The sequence below is a fragment of the Colobus angolensis genome, unplaced genomic scaffold (assembly GCF_000951035.1).
Source record: "Colobus angolensis palliatus isolate OR3802 unplaced genomic scaffold, Cang.pa_1.0 Scaffold151, whole genome shotgun sequence".
Lineage (NCBI taxonomy): Eukaryota > Metazoa > Chordata > Mammalia > Primates > Cercopithecidae > Colobus > Colobus angolensis.
Genome location: NW_012114611.1, coordinates 1,063,881 through 1,079,341, shown reverse-complemented (window position 1 = coordinate 1,079,341; position 15,461 = coordinate 1,063,881). Strand labels below are relative to the sequence as shown.

Below are 15,461 nucleotides of genomic sequence, written 5' to 3'. Positions count from 1 at the left end.
GGATTAAGAGCACAAGCCTTAACCGGAATTCTGGGTTTGAATCCCAGTTCTACCACTGACTAGCTGTGTGACCTTGGGCAAATTCCTCATTTCTCTGAACCTTAATTTTCTGAAGTAGTCATACCCAGTAGATGTGAGGACCGAATGCAATACTGTACATCAAGCACACAGAACAATGCCCAGCCCTAATGAAGCACTCTTTAAGTGGTAGCTATTATGATTAATATTTCATAAGCATTACTAACAACATTAATAAGAGTAGCAACATTATCATTAGTGTGGGCCAAAGTGTTCCAGCCTCACTGCCTCTTAAGACCGAGGTCTGGGGTCTGGGGGTCTCTCCAGCTACAGCCCTGGCCCAACCCTTCCCAATTTGTGCAGGCAGCAGAACCTACCCCCATCTCCTTTGTGCTCCACCAGATTTAACACCCCAGATAGGTCCTTCTGGCCATGCTCTGAAGCCGGCAGAATGGGGCAGGGCTGGAAGGGATCTGTGAGGACGGTCCCTATGGGGCTGGGGAAGCTATGGGCTCAGATTAGGTCAAGAAAGACACAGAGATTCCCTCTTCTGGCCACTAAGCCTTCTCTGGAAGGGGACTGGGATATACTCACTAGGATGCCCAGTACCAGGCTGGGTTGGCCTGGACATAGTCCTTGACAGGGTCACTGCAGAGAAGAGAGACGGGGAAGAGAGAGTCAGAAAGTACCCTAGGTCTCCATTTCTGGTTCAACATCTGCATCTGTCCCACACGGTTCACAGGACTTGAGAGGAAGCCGAAGGAATGCAGCCCCTGGAGGCTCGGGGAGTCCCAGCCCACAGTCCCTAGCTGGGACCTGCAAGTGCCTGGGCATGCAGTTAGCGGTTCGGATCAGAAGGACTGCCACACAGACACCCAGAAGGCACCCCGGGTCCACCCCACACTGGACAGACGACCCCTCGCCTGGTGCACTCTCTAAGGCTCTGTCCCAGCAGGAGGAGGCCCACTGGCATCTCTCCAGGCAGCATTCCAGCAGGAGTCTGATCATGGGTTCCCCGGTTCCAGGCCTGGCCATAGCCACCCCTGGAAGGTGCTGGTCCATGCTCCCAACTCACCAGAAAGTAAAGAGAGCCACGACAGCCAAGGTCACCAACAGCTGAATCAGCAGGATGGTGTAGACCTGGGGGTGGGAGGAGGTTCTACTCAGCTTGGGCAGCCCTGTTAGGGACCTGTCAGCCCCTCAGCAACTCGTTCACCTCTCCAGGTCCCCATCCTGTGCACTCCACCCTCCTTCTTGGGGGTCATTGGAGTGAACCCAGGACAAGGTGAAAGGAAAGCAAAGATGCTGCAGAGCCAAGCGCACCCCCCTTGCATTGGGAGAAAAGAGGGGACAGTGTGTTTAGGTGTAGCAGGGGGCACTGGAGTGACACCTAAGGAAGCAATTCCTAGTGCGTGCCATCAGCTGGGATCACAAGAGAAGCGGGTAGAGATGGCTTCTGCAGGCAGAGGGTTGGGCCAGGGGCCTCTACAGGGGCCCCCCACACTGAGCCTCCTAGTCCCAGAGGGCTAGAGAGGGGCATTACCTTTCTGATGAAGACTCGACGAACTTTCTGGTCGTCCCAGCTGAAAGTGGTGAAGAGCTCATGGTCTCCGGTGGGGAAACCGTTGTCATAGCTGGAGCTGCTACCTGTGTGGCACGTGGAGGAGGAGGACATGAGGGTTCCCCCTGCATGGAATGACTGTCCCCAACAGCCCCCAACTCAAAGCTGCCTCTTTGTCAACCTGGCTCTCTGGACCCTGAAGTCTCTTTGCAGCCCCATTATCAAACACCCAGCCCTGGCCCAGCCCAGCCCCACTCCAACCCCCAGATCTCTCTCCCTGGTCAATTCTCCCTTTTCCTGCTCTGAGTCCTGGGAAGAAACTGTCATCCCCTACTTCTCCCTCCACCCTGGCTGGGGCTCCCCAGGGACCAAGCTATGCCATACGAATGTGAACCTCCCATCTTCTTCCCCCCACCCTCCTCCTTGGACATTCTGGCTCCCTTGCAGTCAAGGATCACAGAGGGCCAGTCACTCTCTCTGGGCCACCCAGCAGCAAAGATCCTGACCCTGGCTCATTCTTTTTGTTTCTGTTTTGTTTTGTTTTGTTTTTTTGAGATAGGGTCTCACTCCTGTCACTCAGGCTAGAGTGCAGTGGCATGAACACGGCTCACTGCAGCCTTGACTTCCCTTGGCTCAGGCAATCTTCCTACCTCAGCCTCCCGAGTAGCTGGGACTACAGGTGCGCACACCACCATGCTTGGCTAATTTTTCGTATTTTTAGTAGGGATAGGATTTCACTATGTTGCCCAGGCTGGTCTTGAACTCCTGGGCTCAAGCAATCCACCTGCCTCAGCCTCCAAAAGTGCTGGGATTACAGGTATGAGCCACCGTGCCCAGCTCTGACTCTGGCTTGTGCTGAGGCCCTTGGGCTGGGAGCTGGGGACTGGTTGGCTGTGGTGGACTGCTGGTGCTCCAGCTGGAAATCAGGGCTTCAGCGGGGTCGGGGGATGGAGGGGAAATAAAGCCAGGACACGGACAAGAAGTGGGGGTGAGGATGACAGTTCCAGGCCTAGTCCCAGAACTGAGGCTTTTGGAAGAGCATGGACTCCACAGTCAAACAGAGCCAGGGGTGGATCCCTCGCCTAGAACGTACTAGATGTGTGACCCTGATAAAGTTACTGGCCTTCCCTGAGCCTCTTCTGATACTGGTTAGTGATACCCACCTCCTGGGGTCCAAATGAGATAAACATGAAAGCCTCCAGGTCTGTGAAATGAAAGCCTATGCTCTCTGGTGGGAACTACACTGCCCCCCCTCTTGTATCCCTCATCATGGCCATTTCCAAGTCCTCCAATGTGTTCATTCTGTCCCTCCACTGTCGCCACTAGGTTTCCATGATCTCCTTTGCCCCCAGCAGTAGCCTCTGACTTGGTCTTTTAAAGCTGACCATGGCATTGCCCTGCTTTGAGCTCTTCAATGGCTCCCCACTGCCCTTCACTCAAGTTCAAGTTTCTTAAGAAAGCCTCCACGGCCTCCCTGAGCAGCGCCCTCCAGCTTCACTACACATTCCTCCCCCTGACCCTGTTCTCAACCTGAGTATATATTTTCGACTATGTATTCTCTTGCCTGTGGGCCCCTGCACATTCTATTCTTTCAGCCTTAAACACTTATTTTCCTGCCTTTTCACCAGGCTAACTCATGCCTATCCTTTGGGACTCAGTGTGGATACCCCTCCTTCCAGGAAGCCTTCCCTGACTGTCAGATGGGTTAGGTAAGGTTCCCAGGCACCTGTCACTGTGTTTGTGTCACTGTGTGGTAGTTGTCCAATCACTTGTCTATACAGTCAGCTCTCCGAGGACAGAGATCCCAGCAGGTCTTGCAAATCAGTGCATCCTCCGAAACAAACCCAGACGCAGACCCTGTGCCCTGGCACACACTTAGTAAATGTCTGTCACAGCTGCCTTCCTGCCTCGACAGTTCCTCAGAAAACATTCCTTAAAGCAGCAGTCCTAGCAACCAGGATATGGGAAATGAGGAAGGGGGAGAGAGGTAGACCCACTGCAAACCTGAGGACCGGAGACCCTTGCCCTCTTGACCTTCGCTTCTCCCTCGTGTCCTGTCTACATCCTCTGCCAAAGCCCACGTGGCCAGGCCACAGAGAGAAGGGAAAAAGAGAGGGAAAGTGGGCCAGTGGGTGTGTAGGGAGGGGAGGAGGACACCCACAAACACCAGACCTTCATTGACCCTCCAGTAGGTCACGGTGGGGTGAGTCTTCAGGGGTCTGCGCCCAGGGGATTTGTAGTGGGAGGTGTAGACCATGGTGGCTACTCCCTGTGAGCAGAGGCTCTGTCTGGGGCATTGTCTCTGGGATCTCTTCTAGAATCCTGCTGGGGGTGGGGTGATAAAGTGGGGGAGGGGGAGGGGCTGCTGAGGGCAGCCGAAGGGGCTGAGGAGGATTTTCTCAGAGCTTTTGGGAAGCTGTACGTTCCTGGCCCCAAGGGTAAAGCTCCCACAGGCTGCTCGACCCAACAGAGCAGCTCCTACGCACTGAGATTCTCGGTCTGCAAGAATCTGGCATCCACCTAGGTGAGTGTGCCTGGCTGTGGGGAACACTGAGGCTGGCAACCACACTCCCTCGCCGTGTCATGCCCCCCTGCCCCAGCACGGGCCTGGGGAAGGGAACACAGATGAGGAGAGTGATTGGTGAGGTGGATTCCCAGACCCCTATCCCCCAACAGCCCTGGGCCTCCATGGGGACCTGTCCCCACTGAGCCAGGCCCAGTGAAGGCTGTGGCCAGTGGCAGTTTCATACGCCCACTCCTTCTCTGTATCTCTTTCTTCTAGGAGGTCTTTCTTCACTAGCCCTTAGCTTTTCTCCCTCATCTGTCCCCTCCATTTACTCCAGCATGGTGACTTGAAAAAACAAATGCCCTCTTCCCTATTGAGAGCACCCTGATGCAGACATTGTGTCTCTTTCCGTTTTCATGGAGTTGTCACTGACCTATCCTCAGAACAGTTCTCCAAATCCTAAGCATCTAACAAGACAGCTTCATACATCCACATAGTGTACCTCTTTCTGGACAACTTCCTCCTACTCAGGTTTTCCCTCCGGGTCGACCCCCACCTCATGATGCTCCAGGTTCCAGGAGCTGAAAGACTTACTGGGGTCCACATAGGCCCAGCTTGGGTGGAGAGGCACCGCCGTGGGGGCTGGGGAGAAGACCCCTGCCTTCATCCCCTCCCCAGAGGTGGCTTCCTCATAGGAGGGTGGGGCTGAGGGCACTACTGGAGCCTCCTTCTTCTCGACGTGCACCTGCTGCTGCCCCTCGGTCCCAGGGGCCTTGTTAGCCACGGAGAGCTGTGGAGTAGAGGCAGAGAGAGAGACAATCGCCAGGGAAAGGGAGCCTTCCAAATCCTCCTCACCAACTCCTCAATTCCTGGAACTTTCACGGGTCCTTCCTTATCTGCACTCGGAAGCCAGGAGTGCAGACAAGAATGTCTCTATTTTATAGACAAGAGAACTAAGCTCCAGAGGGGTCAGAGCTAGCTGGGGCACATGGTGGAGCTGGGATAGGAACAGAGGAAAGAGAAAATTTTTAGGAGTGCCCACCATTGGTTGTCACTGTCACTATCCCTGGGGTAGGGGCAGGGCCTCTATGGTTCCAGAAAAGGGCCTGGCACGTAGTAGACTGTTACAAATAAAAGGTCCTGTCATTTAATCTTCCTGAGACTTGCTAGTTGTATTTTGACCCCTGCTTTAAAATGAGAATGAGGATCAGAGAGGAAGAGCAATTCATCCAAGGTCCACAGAGCTGCATGTGGGCCCACTGAGAAGCAGGGCCTAGGCACCACCCACTGGGATTGGTCTCCTTCTGTTGGGCTGGAAGTGATGCAAGGAGGATGGAGATTAGGGAGAGAAGGGTAACAGAAAGGGAAGAGGAGAGGGAGAAAACAGAAAAGAGGAAGGGCCTTCAGGATGGAGGAAGGGCAAGAGGATCCTGGCTAAAGGCCTGTTCTAGCCTCATCCTGTAGGAATCTCAGCCTCTCCCCTAAACCAGAACAGACTCACAGAGTGACCCAGTGGAAGGGAACTCAGAAGACATCCAGTTGAGTCTCTTCCTTCACTGAACAGATGAGGAAACTGCGGCTCAAAGGGAAATGTCCCCATGGCAGTTTGGAAACGCAAGTCCATTTACACTCAAATGTGTCCCCTGCCCCCCACCCGTGGACATGTTTAACTTTGGTGGGAGGATTTGAGCTGGGAAGTGAATGAGGCAGCCAGAGAAGATTGGGGTGGAGGGGGTGGTGTGAAATTGAAACAGCAACAAAAGGTCCGGCTCTCAGAAAATGGGATTTAGGTCTGGTTCCCAGAAGATTGTGTTAGACCCAAAGGGCCACTGAGGAAGACTGCGGACTTCCTTCTTTGCAGGGGGCGTCTGGCTGAGGCAGCCTGGTGATGGGCACGCCAGAAGACTTCTGGTTCCATCCAGGCCCAAGGACCACTGAACTGGAGCAGTCTCCTCCGTCACCCAGCAAGCCTACGAGTGAACTGGGGACAAGGGGCAGAGAAGGCAGAGGTCCCCCTCACGCCAGGAAGGGAACAGCACCACTAAAGGGCCTGGTGGAGGTGGGGTGGGGGTGGAAGGAGACTCAGCAGAAGGGGTGGGTTCTCCATGTTTACCAAACTGAACACGCCCCAGGCCTCCCACTCCCTCCCACTCCCCAGCCCCCATCATCACCCGGATCTGAAGGATCATGCCCACCAAAATCGAGTTCAGCCCCCACCCTGCCACTCCACCCCTCAGAGCCTCCTGAACCCTGATGCCCAGCCCCCCCGACACACATACGGCACTCCCAAGTGAGGTGTGATCAATGGCAGGAGGTGGTATCATCCAATGACATCATTTGAGGCCCAAAGAGCTTGCCCACAGGGAGAGGAGGGTCTGAGGGTCCAGGGAAGGACGCCACTGGCTCTGAAGCTCCTCTCAAAGAGAAGAAGGGGGAGTGTAGGGTAGGTCTTTGCCCTGTTTTCTCTGCCCAATCCTTAGCAACCCAAACAGAGGGCCAGAGGACCCTCCCCCTTAGCCCCAGGCCCTAGTGGTTGTATAATTCCACAGGCTATTGATGTTACATAAGCCTACTAGGCCAGCCAAGTCTCTGCCCCAGCCCGTCCCCTACAATTCAGGCCTAAAACTGGAGAAGAAGAGATGCCTCATCCGGACCCATCCATGCCTGGCCAGAACCAAAACAATTACAGCATCCCGATGCAGGGTTGTCATAGCAAGCCCAAAGCACGGGGATGGAGCCAAGATGCCCAGATGTGGAATAATGGCAGGGAGCGGGGTGGGGGTTGTTTCTGTGGAGGGTGGAAAAGATAAGCATAAAGTGGTTGGGTCTGGGATTGGAGGGCTGGGCCAGAGGGGGTTGCCCTATAGGCACTGCCCCTCAGGACTCAGCCTGGCACACACATACCCATGCACACACATACAGTCACACTGGACGCCTGGGCTGACTCCTCACAGGGGGCCTGGGTACCCGGGAGGAGCCTTGTGATGCCAAAGCAGGGGTGGGAGGGAGACAGGGGAGGAGAGGCGCGCCTGCGGGCTGGAAGAGGCCTGGTCCATTCCTTGACACCGGCCTTTCGGTCCTCTGACTTCAGCAAGGACCACTGAGGACCTTCAACATAGGGCCAGGGGAGGACGCTTTCGTGGTCCAGAGGGTTTGCTGAGGATGACAGGGAGCTGGGACCCGGAGGATGGAGGATGGTGCAGGCGGGGGAGATGACGGTACCTTTCCCTGGGTCATGGTGCTGTCTCTCGCGGAAGGGGTCTCTGAGGCCGGGGCGGCAGCTTGGGTAGCCGCAGCCTGCCTGCGTCTCTTCCTTCCTCCGCGTGGGTTCTAGCAACATCCACTGCAGCCGGGCCGGGCCGGCGCGTACCATCGGCGCGGGGGGAGGAGGGGGCCGGGCCTGGGAAGATGCTGCGGAGGACGCTGCGGATTTGCAAGCCCTGGAGGAGGCGATCGCGCACCGCCCCCTCCCGCCGCTCTCCCCACTGCGCCCCCCACCGCCGCCCTTAGCCCTCCCCCGGGATGAGAGAGCGTCGCGCTGCGGAGCAACCTCAGTGGATGGATCCGCGGGGGCTGAGCGGGCGGGGGACGCGGGAACTCCGTGACACCGATCAGCTGACGCTGCCCGCGTGAAACCAGAGCCGGGCGCCAGGGCCTCATCTCTCCACCGTATCTGCACCTCTCTGCAGCTCCAGCTGCGCCTCTGCCTTTTCCCCCTCCCTCTTTGGATGCGGCCCTTCTGTCTCCATCTCCACCTCCCCTCTCATCATCTATTTCATCATCCACGGTGGAGGGGAAGGTCTGGAAGTCTCGCTTGTGCTACCCGCTGCTAACAGGGCCCCTGGGCCCTGCGCTTCTGTGGGTCTGGGGCAAGCCAATAGCCACATCTCCTTGCTCCTTTTTCTCGCCTGTGAAATGCACACAGTAGGTCCCTCCCTGCCTTGGTTCACAGAGACATGGGGTGGGAGGACACTTCTTCTGTTTCCTTCAACCCTGCTGGGACACTTCATGGGGTCTTTCTGGAGACACCGCTAGTTCTGTCTCAAAGCCTCTACAACCCCTGCCAGAGCTCTCTTCCTGCCTCCACGCTTAGCTTCCATCACCCCGTCTCCATCTTCCCCACTGTTCCCTTCCTCCCATGCCAGAGCTCATTCTCCTCGCTTCCCCAGACGTGTCCTTGGGACCCAGCCATCATTAGGCCCCTTTTTCTGTAGCTGCCGCAGTGTCACTGTGGGGTTTGCAATCTCAAGAGCTGGGATCAAGTCCCAGTTTAGTCACCCACTGGCCACGTGGCCTTGGCAAGGCCCTTAACCTCTCTGAGCTGCAGCATCTCCTATGAAAAAGAGGCTTAGAACAGAGCTCTGTCCATCCTAGACTGACTGTCAGATGCACAGATTATGGCAGTAAAGGCACATAAAAGACCACGAAGTGCTGGAAGTATATGAGGTTATTATTAACTGAGGAGTCTCCTACCAGAATGTCTTGGGTTGCCCCAGAGCGAGGACCCACAGATCTGCCTAAAAGAAGGATCTGAACCTGCTATGATGGGATGAGAAACTAAGACCTGGGACAGGTGGGGGGGGTGGTGCCACTTACCTTCTGCTTCCCTCTCACTGCCCAGGGACCCACCAAAAGACTTTGAGAAAGCAGGGCCCGGGTGGGCAGACAAATTATAAGCCTTTTTTATTTTTATTTTTTCTGAGACGAGTCTTGCTCTGTTGCTCAGGCTGGAGTGCAGCTGCACAATCTCAGCTCACTGCAACCTCTGTCTTCCAGGTTCAAGTGATTCTCCTGCCTCAGCCTCCCGAGCAGCTAGGATTACAGGTATGCACCACCACGCCCGGCTAATTTTTGTATTTTTAGTAGAGACAGGGTTTTACCATGTGAAATGCACTGGACCAGGCTGGTCTCCAACTCCTGACCTCAAGTGATCCGCCCACCTCAGCCTCCCAAAGGGCTGGGATTACAGGCATGAGCCACTACGCCTGGCCTAATTATCAAAGTCTTTATCCCATCCCTTTTTGCCCTTTGTCCCCCACTCCATAACCACCAATTTTGTACAAACACACTTAAGCCTGGGCCTCCGTGTCCAGAGGCTCTCTCAACTCTGCAAACCTGAGCTCTTCTTCTAGCAAGCTATGCCCTGGTCCCCAGCACTGCTCCTGGAGCTCTGGCCAGCTGGTCCAGGTTCTGGCCTTCCTTCCCTCTCTGCATCTGCATCCTGGAAGTGTTTTCCTTCTCCTGCTTGACAGCTTGAATACCGCCTCCTCCAGGAAGCCTCCTTCCCCCCAGTTGGAGTTAGATGCTCCTCTTCTGTAGTTCCCTAGCCTGTCATGTGGCGCTGTGAAGTTTCTTTGACTGACTCCCTGTTACACTCTAAGCTCCTGTAGCAGTTTTGGTGTGAGTTGGACTGAATGCAGTGCCAGGTGTGTGGAATGCACTCCATCAATTGTAGCTATTAATATTTCCCAGATGTGGCACTATGCAGAGCCTGACTTTCATCAGCCTCAGCACTTTCATGTTTGTGAATCCCTCCTATTCCTTCTCTCGTGTTCACTCTGCTCCAGTCACACAGGCGTCTTGGCCATTCCTTAGACTGGGCTAAGCATGCCCTTAGCTGAGGGCCTTTGCACTGGCTGTGTCTTGTTTGGAAATTCTACAGATCACTGCGTGGTTCCCTCCCTCACTAACTTCACTACTCTGCTCAGACATCGTCTCAGGGGTGGTCTTCCTGATCTTATACAAAGTAGCAATGCCACCCACATACCCCCATCCAGTACATTGGACAGTACCTTTTTTCTGATTAAGCTTTATGTTTTCTGTGTCAGTTGTCACCTCTGACATGTTTTTTGTTTGTTGGTTTGTTTGTTTAGTTCTCTCTCTCTCTCCCATGAGAATGTCAGCTACAGAAGAGGAGGAGTTTTGGGATGTAGTGTCATTGCCCTATACTTGTGGGTTAAAATAGTGCCTGACATGGATGTAGTGGGTTGATAAGTATTTGGCTGAGTAAAGTACAGCATTATACAAAATCCTTGTATTCCTCAGACATGTTGACATTGTCAGTGCTATGATGTTTCTCAGATGTTGGACTCTATTACCTTGATATTGCTTATATGTCCCCCCAACTTTTTTTTGGAGACAGGGTCTCTCTCTGTTGCCTAAGCTGGAGTGCAGTAGTATGATCATGGCTTATTACAGTCTGAATTTCTGGGCTCAAGCATCTTCCTGCCTCAGCCTCCCAAGTAACTAGGGTATATGTTCCCATGAGGTGGTCTTTGGACATTACTAAAAAAAAATTTTTGTTTTGAGGTGTAGTTTTGCTCTTGTTGCCCAGGCTGGTGTGCAGTGGCACAATCTCAGCTCACTGCAACCTCCGTCTCCCAGGTTCAAGCGATTCTCCTGCCTCAGCTTCCTGAGTAGCTGGGACTACAGGCGCACGCCACCACTCCTGGCTACTTTTTGTATTTTTGGTAGACACAGAGCTTCACCACGTTGGCCATTCTGGTCTTGAACTCCTGAACTCAGGTGATCTGCCCGCCTCAGCCTCCCAAAGTGCTGGGATTATAGGCATGAGCCACTGTGCCCAGCCAACATTACTCAAATATTAAACATTCGTGTAACATTCCTCTGGGATCTGGTGATAGTTAGGTGTGGTAGTTGAAAGCCCAGGCTACAGAGTCAAGCCGCTGTGCTCCAGATCCCGGCTCCTCTATCTAAAAGCTGTATGAGAGTTTGTGAGAGATGAGTTGTGAGTGTGGTGAGAATGACGAGAGGTAGGATTTGCAAGGCACTTAGAACAGAGCCAGGCATCTAACACATGCTCTATGCATGTTTGATGGCCATAAGCACACAGTAAGCTCTTGGTGTTAGCTATTAGTGTTAGCCTTAAGTGTTCCACAAATATTGTTTAATGAAGTAATTTCTACCACATAAGGCAGCTCAGTTCCACAGTTACTCATTTGTTCATTCATGTGTCATGTCTGTCATCGCTGTCCCTGTTGACACATTTGGTAGAAGCCATTCTTTTTGAGGTGAGCTCTCACTCTGTCGCCCAGGCTGGAGCGCAGTGGTACGATCTCCGCTGACTGCAACCTCTGTCTCCTGGGTTCAAACGATTCTCCTGTCTCAGCCTCCCAAGTTGCTGAGATTGCAGGCACCCACCACCACGCCCAGCTAAGTTTTGTATTTTTGGTAGAGACGGGGTTTCACCATGTTTGCCAGGCTGATCTCGAACTCCTGACCTCAGGTGATCCACCTGCCTCGGCCTCCCAAAGTGCTGGGATTACAGGCGTGAGCCACCGCACCCGGTCTAATTTTTCTATTGTTAATAGACACAAGGTTTTGCCTTGTTTGCCATGCTGGTCATTATATTGTTTTCTTAAATCAGAAAGGAAGAAGATTTCATCTGTGAACATGTGGGAGGGATGGAGAGAGAGGAAGAGATTGAAGGTGCAGGGGTAAGTGGAACTTTAATGATGGCTCTTGTGGAGGGTCAGAGCCCAGCTCTAGAGCAGGCTCCTTGGGTCCCAATCCTGGCCCTGCACAAGATGCTTGACTTCTCTGTGCCTCAGTTTCCTCATATTTAAACTGAAGGTTGTAAGAATGAGGAGAGCTAGGATTTGTAAGGCACTAGGAACAGAGCCAGCCATCTAACTCATGCTCTATGCATGTTTGATCACTAGAAAATAAGACAAGTGATCCAGGGGCAGAAAAGATGGAAAAAAGGGACAGCATGGGACAGGACCGACAGAACTTGGGAAGAGAGTAGAGGTGAGAGAAAGGCAGAAGGGACATCAGAAAGGGCAAAGGTGTGAAGACTGAGTCCCTGGGAGAAAGGTCCCATTATGAAAAGGGAAAGGAGCTGAGGTGCTCGGGGGTCAGGTTGAGTTTGAGGGCCTGTAGGACATCCAGGTGGAAATGTCCTGTAGGCAGTCGGCCAGAGGTTCCTGGTGCCCAAAAGAGAGGTCTGGGCAAGGCCTCCTCCCTGTGCAGCCCCAGGAGGCACCATGTGCTGTGTTCAGGGGGAGGACCACATCCCTTCCCACCCTGGTGCCCAGCCCTGGCTGGGCACCATGCTGGGCTGGTGGTGGAGGTTTGGGACTCCTTAGCTCATTAGCAGGTGGACAGTGGCTGAACCCTGGAGTGAGTGAGCCCCCCACTGCAGAGTGAGGCCAAGGAGAGAAGAAGGGGATGAGTGGATCCCAGGCAGCAGCTGGGGCGGGAGAAGATGGAAGAAAGTTCTGTCCTCCCTGTGTAATCCCCCTGCCATCTTCATCACGAGGCTGCTGTGAGTGTGGAGAGGCAAAGACCAGCTGGGAATATTTTCAGGGCTGCTCTGGCGGGGAGCGAAGATCTGGCTGCAGGCTTTGCCTCTCTCCTCCTTCCAGGCCCATGCTATGGCAGGCCCTCCCACTCCACACTCTGCTCTTGTTGCCAGCTCTGTCTGGGGCAAGTGTGGGTTGGCGGCGGGGAGGGGCAAATGTGTGGACGGAGGCGACTTCTCATTTTACAGACGTGGAAGCACAAGGCCAAAGAGATTGAGTGACTAACAAGGTTACATGACACGTTGGGACCAAGGCCGGTGAGAAGAATGCATTTGGCCCCGTGTAGGCACAACCAGCTCGAGGGTTTCAGCGACAACACCGAGGTTGGAAGTTGGGGAGGAGCTGGGAGGGCCTCAGATCTCTTAGGTGGGTAGAATCAGAGCTATCTAGGCACCTCTCCCCAGATCCTCACCAATGCCCCCTCACACACAGACCCACACACCCAGCCTGGACCACTCTCTGCCTCCCCAGAGTGTAGGTAAAGAGAGAACCTCTGCTTCTGAGGCCAGTGATGGGGGTGCAGAGGCAGGGGCTAGACAGGGCCCAGCTCACCCACAGCAAGAAGGTTCTCAGGGTGGGCCACAAGAGGCAAATGGGCCAGGCCAGCTCAGGCATCAAGCTGCTTGCTCCCTTCTGAGTATAGCTGGGCCTCAGCTGGGGCAGCCCTCCACACACTTCAAAGCCTGCCATCACCCTGCAGGCCCCTGGCTCCTACCCTTCTCACTGTTCTTCACAGGGGTTCTTCCTGTCTCTCTCATCCCCAGCAGCCCCACAGCAAAGAACCTGACACTCCTGTGCTGACCAGCCAGAGGCTGGTTGCAAAACCCCTCTCTGCTGCAGTCCCATTCCTGCCTCCCAATGCCCCTCACACTGTGCCTCTCCAGATACAGTCTCCAAAATGCAGGACATGAAGCCGAAGCCTCTGGCAGGCATTGACATCCTGAGTAGCCGTGCTTTCTAGCGGCAGGAATTGCTGGGCCAGGTGTGAAACCACATTTCTGTCCCTCCTCGTCTCTGTCTCGCCTCCCCTGCTCCCCACACCTGGGCTTTGCTGAGAGTTGGGGCTGAGGCTGGAGCAATCCTCACTGAGCACAAAAGAGCCAGGCTCCAGGCTTGTCATCCCAGCCTCACATTCCAAAACTCTCAACCACATCAGCTCACTCCTTAGTAGGCCTGGTACAGGCCCTCTGCACATTAGAATAACACAGAAAAAAATCAAGTTTTCAGGAAACTAGTGTTCTAGGCCAGGCTTAGCCCCTCCCTTGCAGCAGGCCCTTGAAAAGTCATTTATTTCCCCAGGGTCTCACAGGCTCTGTTGCCATCGCATGTGTCGCTGTGTGCATACATTTCCGTTTCTCTACCAGATGGAAAGTGCCTTAAATATATGGATTGTGTATCTCAAGCCTTCCTGCTTCATCTCTTGACCTGGTAGAGTCCAGTATTGAAGAATACAGGGTTTAGGGGTCAGATCAATCTGGGTGCCAATTCTGACTCTCCCGGTTACTAGATGATACACCTTAGGTAAATCTGAGCCTCAGTTTCCTCATCTATACAATGGATACCCATTAACTGATTTACTTATTCACACAATATTTATGAGAGCCAGCTCCATGTCAAGCACTGATATGTGTACAACAGTGATCACAACAGACACAAATCCCAGCCCTGTGGGGTTACTTCTTAGTGGAGACAATTGGTGCCTGCCCCAGAGAGTGACTGTGAAAACTCAGTGAGATGACACTTGGACAGGGCTCGTATTGTGAACATCCATTCTGAACCACAGAACCATTTGCTGAGAATTTACCGTGTGCCAGCACCATGCTAGGTGCTAGGGAGACAAAGACGTGGAACTCTCCTCCACACCCTCGAGGAACTTACAGTCGAATGCACCTACTGAATGTCAAATGGCACATCCTCATCATTGTTCAGAAGCTTATAACCAGCACCAACTTGTATTACATGCAACAAAAAACCATAACATTCTAGAATGTCATGTACAACAGAGACAGCTTTTGTCCCCCAATATCCTTCAGACAAAGCCATACATGATTGATGGTTATCAGCACTGTGCTTTTGGAGGATTCAGAAGAAGGAGAAGTTATATCTGATTGGGAGATCCAAAAGGATTGGCCTAAAGGAGAGGTGGCTTTTGAACTGCATCTTAAAGAAAAGGGTAGGTTTCGACAGACAAGAGACAGTGGTGTTGGGGGAGGAGAAGGAGGCCCTGCAGGGGACCAGAACAGCATGCAAATGAAGGCACGGAGGAAGAAAAACGTGAGGTACCAACTTGGAGCTGAATCCTAGGAGGAAGGTGGCCTAGCCCAGGGGGAGGTTGGAGGCTGATCCAGGCAAAGCAGCTGCATTCACAGGGACAGGAGGCAACTGCCCAAGAGGTGAGGTTTGAGGGACCCCCTTCCCAGCTGTCTACCCTTGGCCGAGACTATAACAGGCTCAATATTCCACCACTAAAAATTCATTTCCTTGGGTAAGCCTCTGGTAGGATACAGACCATTCCCAGAGGAATAACATGAAAGGATGGGTCTGGGCCAAGGAGGGAGTGATGGGGAAAAGACACTTGGGAACAGTGGAGAGCCAGGCAGGGCCAGGGGCCAGAGCCCTTGACATGCCAGGCCTCTTGCTTGACCCCAGCTGTCCAGGCTATCCATACTGATGGAGCACTGCTCGGCTGTGGGAGGCAGGACTGGGTCACTGGGAAGGGGTGGGCAGGTGTCGGTGCTGTGTCCATGAACTCCCCTTGCCTGGCTAGGGCTCCTCAGCCCTTCCTGCTGTGCCTGTTGGAGGTGGGCAGGGCCACGTCCACACAGCAATGCCATTTTTCAGTGCAGTTTGGCCTGGCAGCAGTGTGGGTCACTCTTTGTGTGCTTGGGTGGGGACCAGAATTCATTTATTCAACAAAGTGTTTCCAGCCCAGCCTGAGAGTCATGCAGTGAGCTAGGAGAGCAGAAGCAAGCAAGAGATCCCCTCCCCACCCTCCAGGAGCTCACGTTCTAGAGGGGGAAGCAGGTCTTAAGTAAATAGCCACATACTGGAA

General features: G+C 53.8%; 1 protein-coding gene and 1 long non-coding RNA gene across 3 annotated transcripts in view; both read right to left on the bottom strand.

The window, feature by feature from the left end:
• FAIM2 (Fas apoptotic inhibitory molecule 2) overlaps window positions 1-7,741 on the bottom strand; it is a 32,359-nt gene extending 24,618 nt beyond the window's left edge. Inside the window, exons 1-6 of one of the 2 annotated variants that reach the window (XM_011936156.1) lie at window positions 7,702-7,741; window positions 7,308-7,508; window positions 4,680-4,875; window positions 1,562-1,665; window positions 1,094-1,158; window positions 613-666 (exon numbers count right to left, since the gene is read on the bottom strand). In XM_011936156.1, the coding sequence (XP_011791546.1) occupies window positions 613-666; window positions 1,094-1,158; window positions 1,562-1,665; window positions 4,680-4,875; window positions 7,308-7,322 (434 nt within the window). In that variant the 5' untranslated portion in view covers window positions 7,323-7,508; window positions 7,702-7,741. Of the gene's footprint in view, window positions 1-612; window positions 667-1,093; window positions 1,159-1,561; window positions 1,666-3,751; window positions 3,864-4,679; window positions 4,876-7,307; window positions 7,509-7,701 lie in introns of those variants that run through there. The other variant, XM_011936157.1, reaches the window with a different exon arrangement.
• A 3,693-nt stretch (window positions 7,742-11,434) lies between these two features.
• Window positions 11,435-14,352, bottom strand: LOC105507612. The gene is made up of 3 exons (XR_001001128.1): window positions 14,304-14,352; window positions 13,717-13,834; window positions 11,435-13,596 (listed from the first exon to the last, which is right to left on the bottom strand). It is a non-coding gene; the product is annotated as an uncharacterized LOC105507612 (long non-coding RNA).
• Window positions 14,353-15,461: the final 1,109 nt, after the last annotated feature.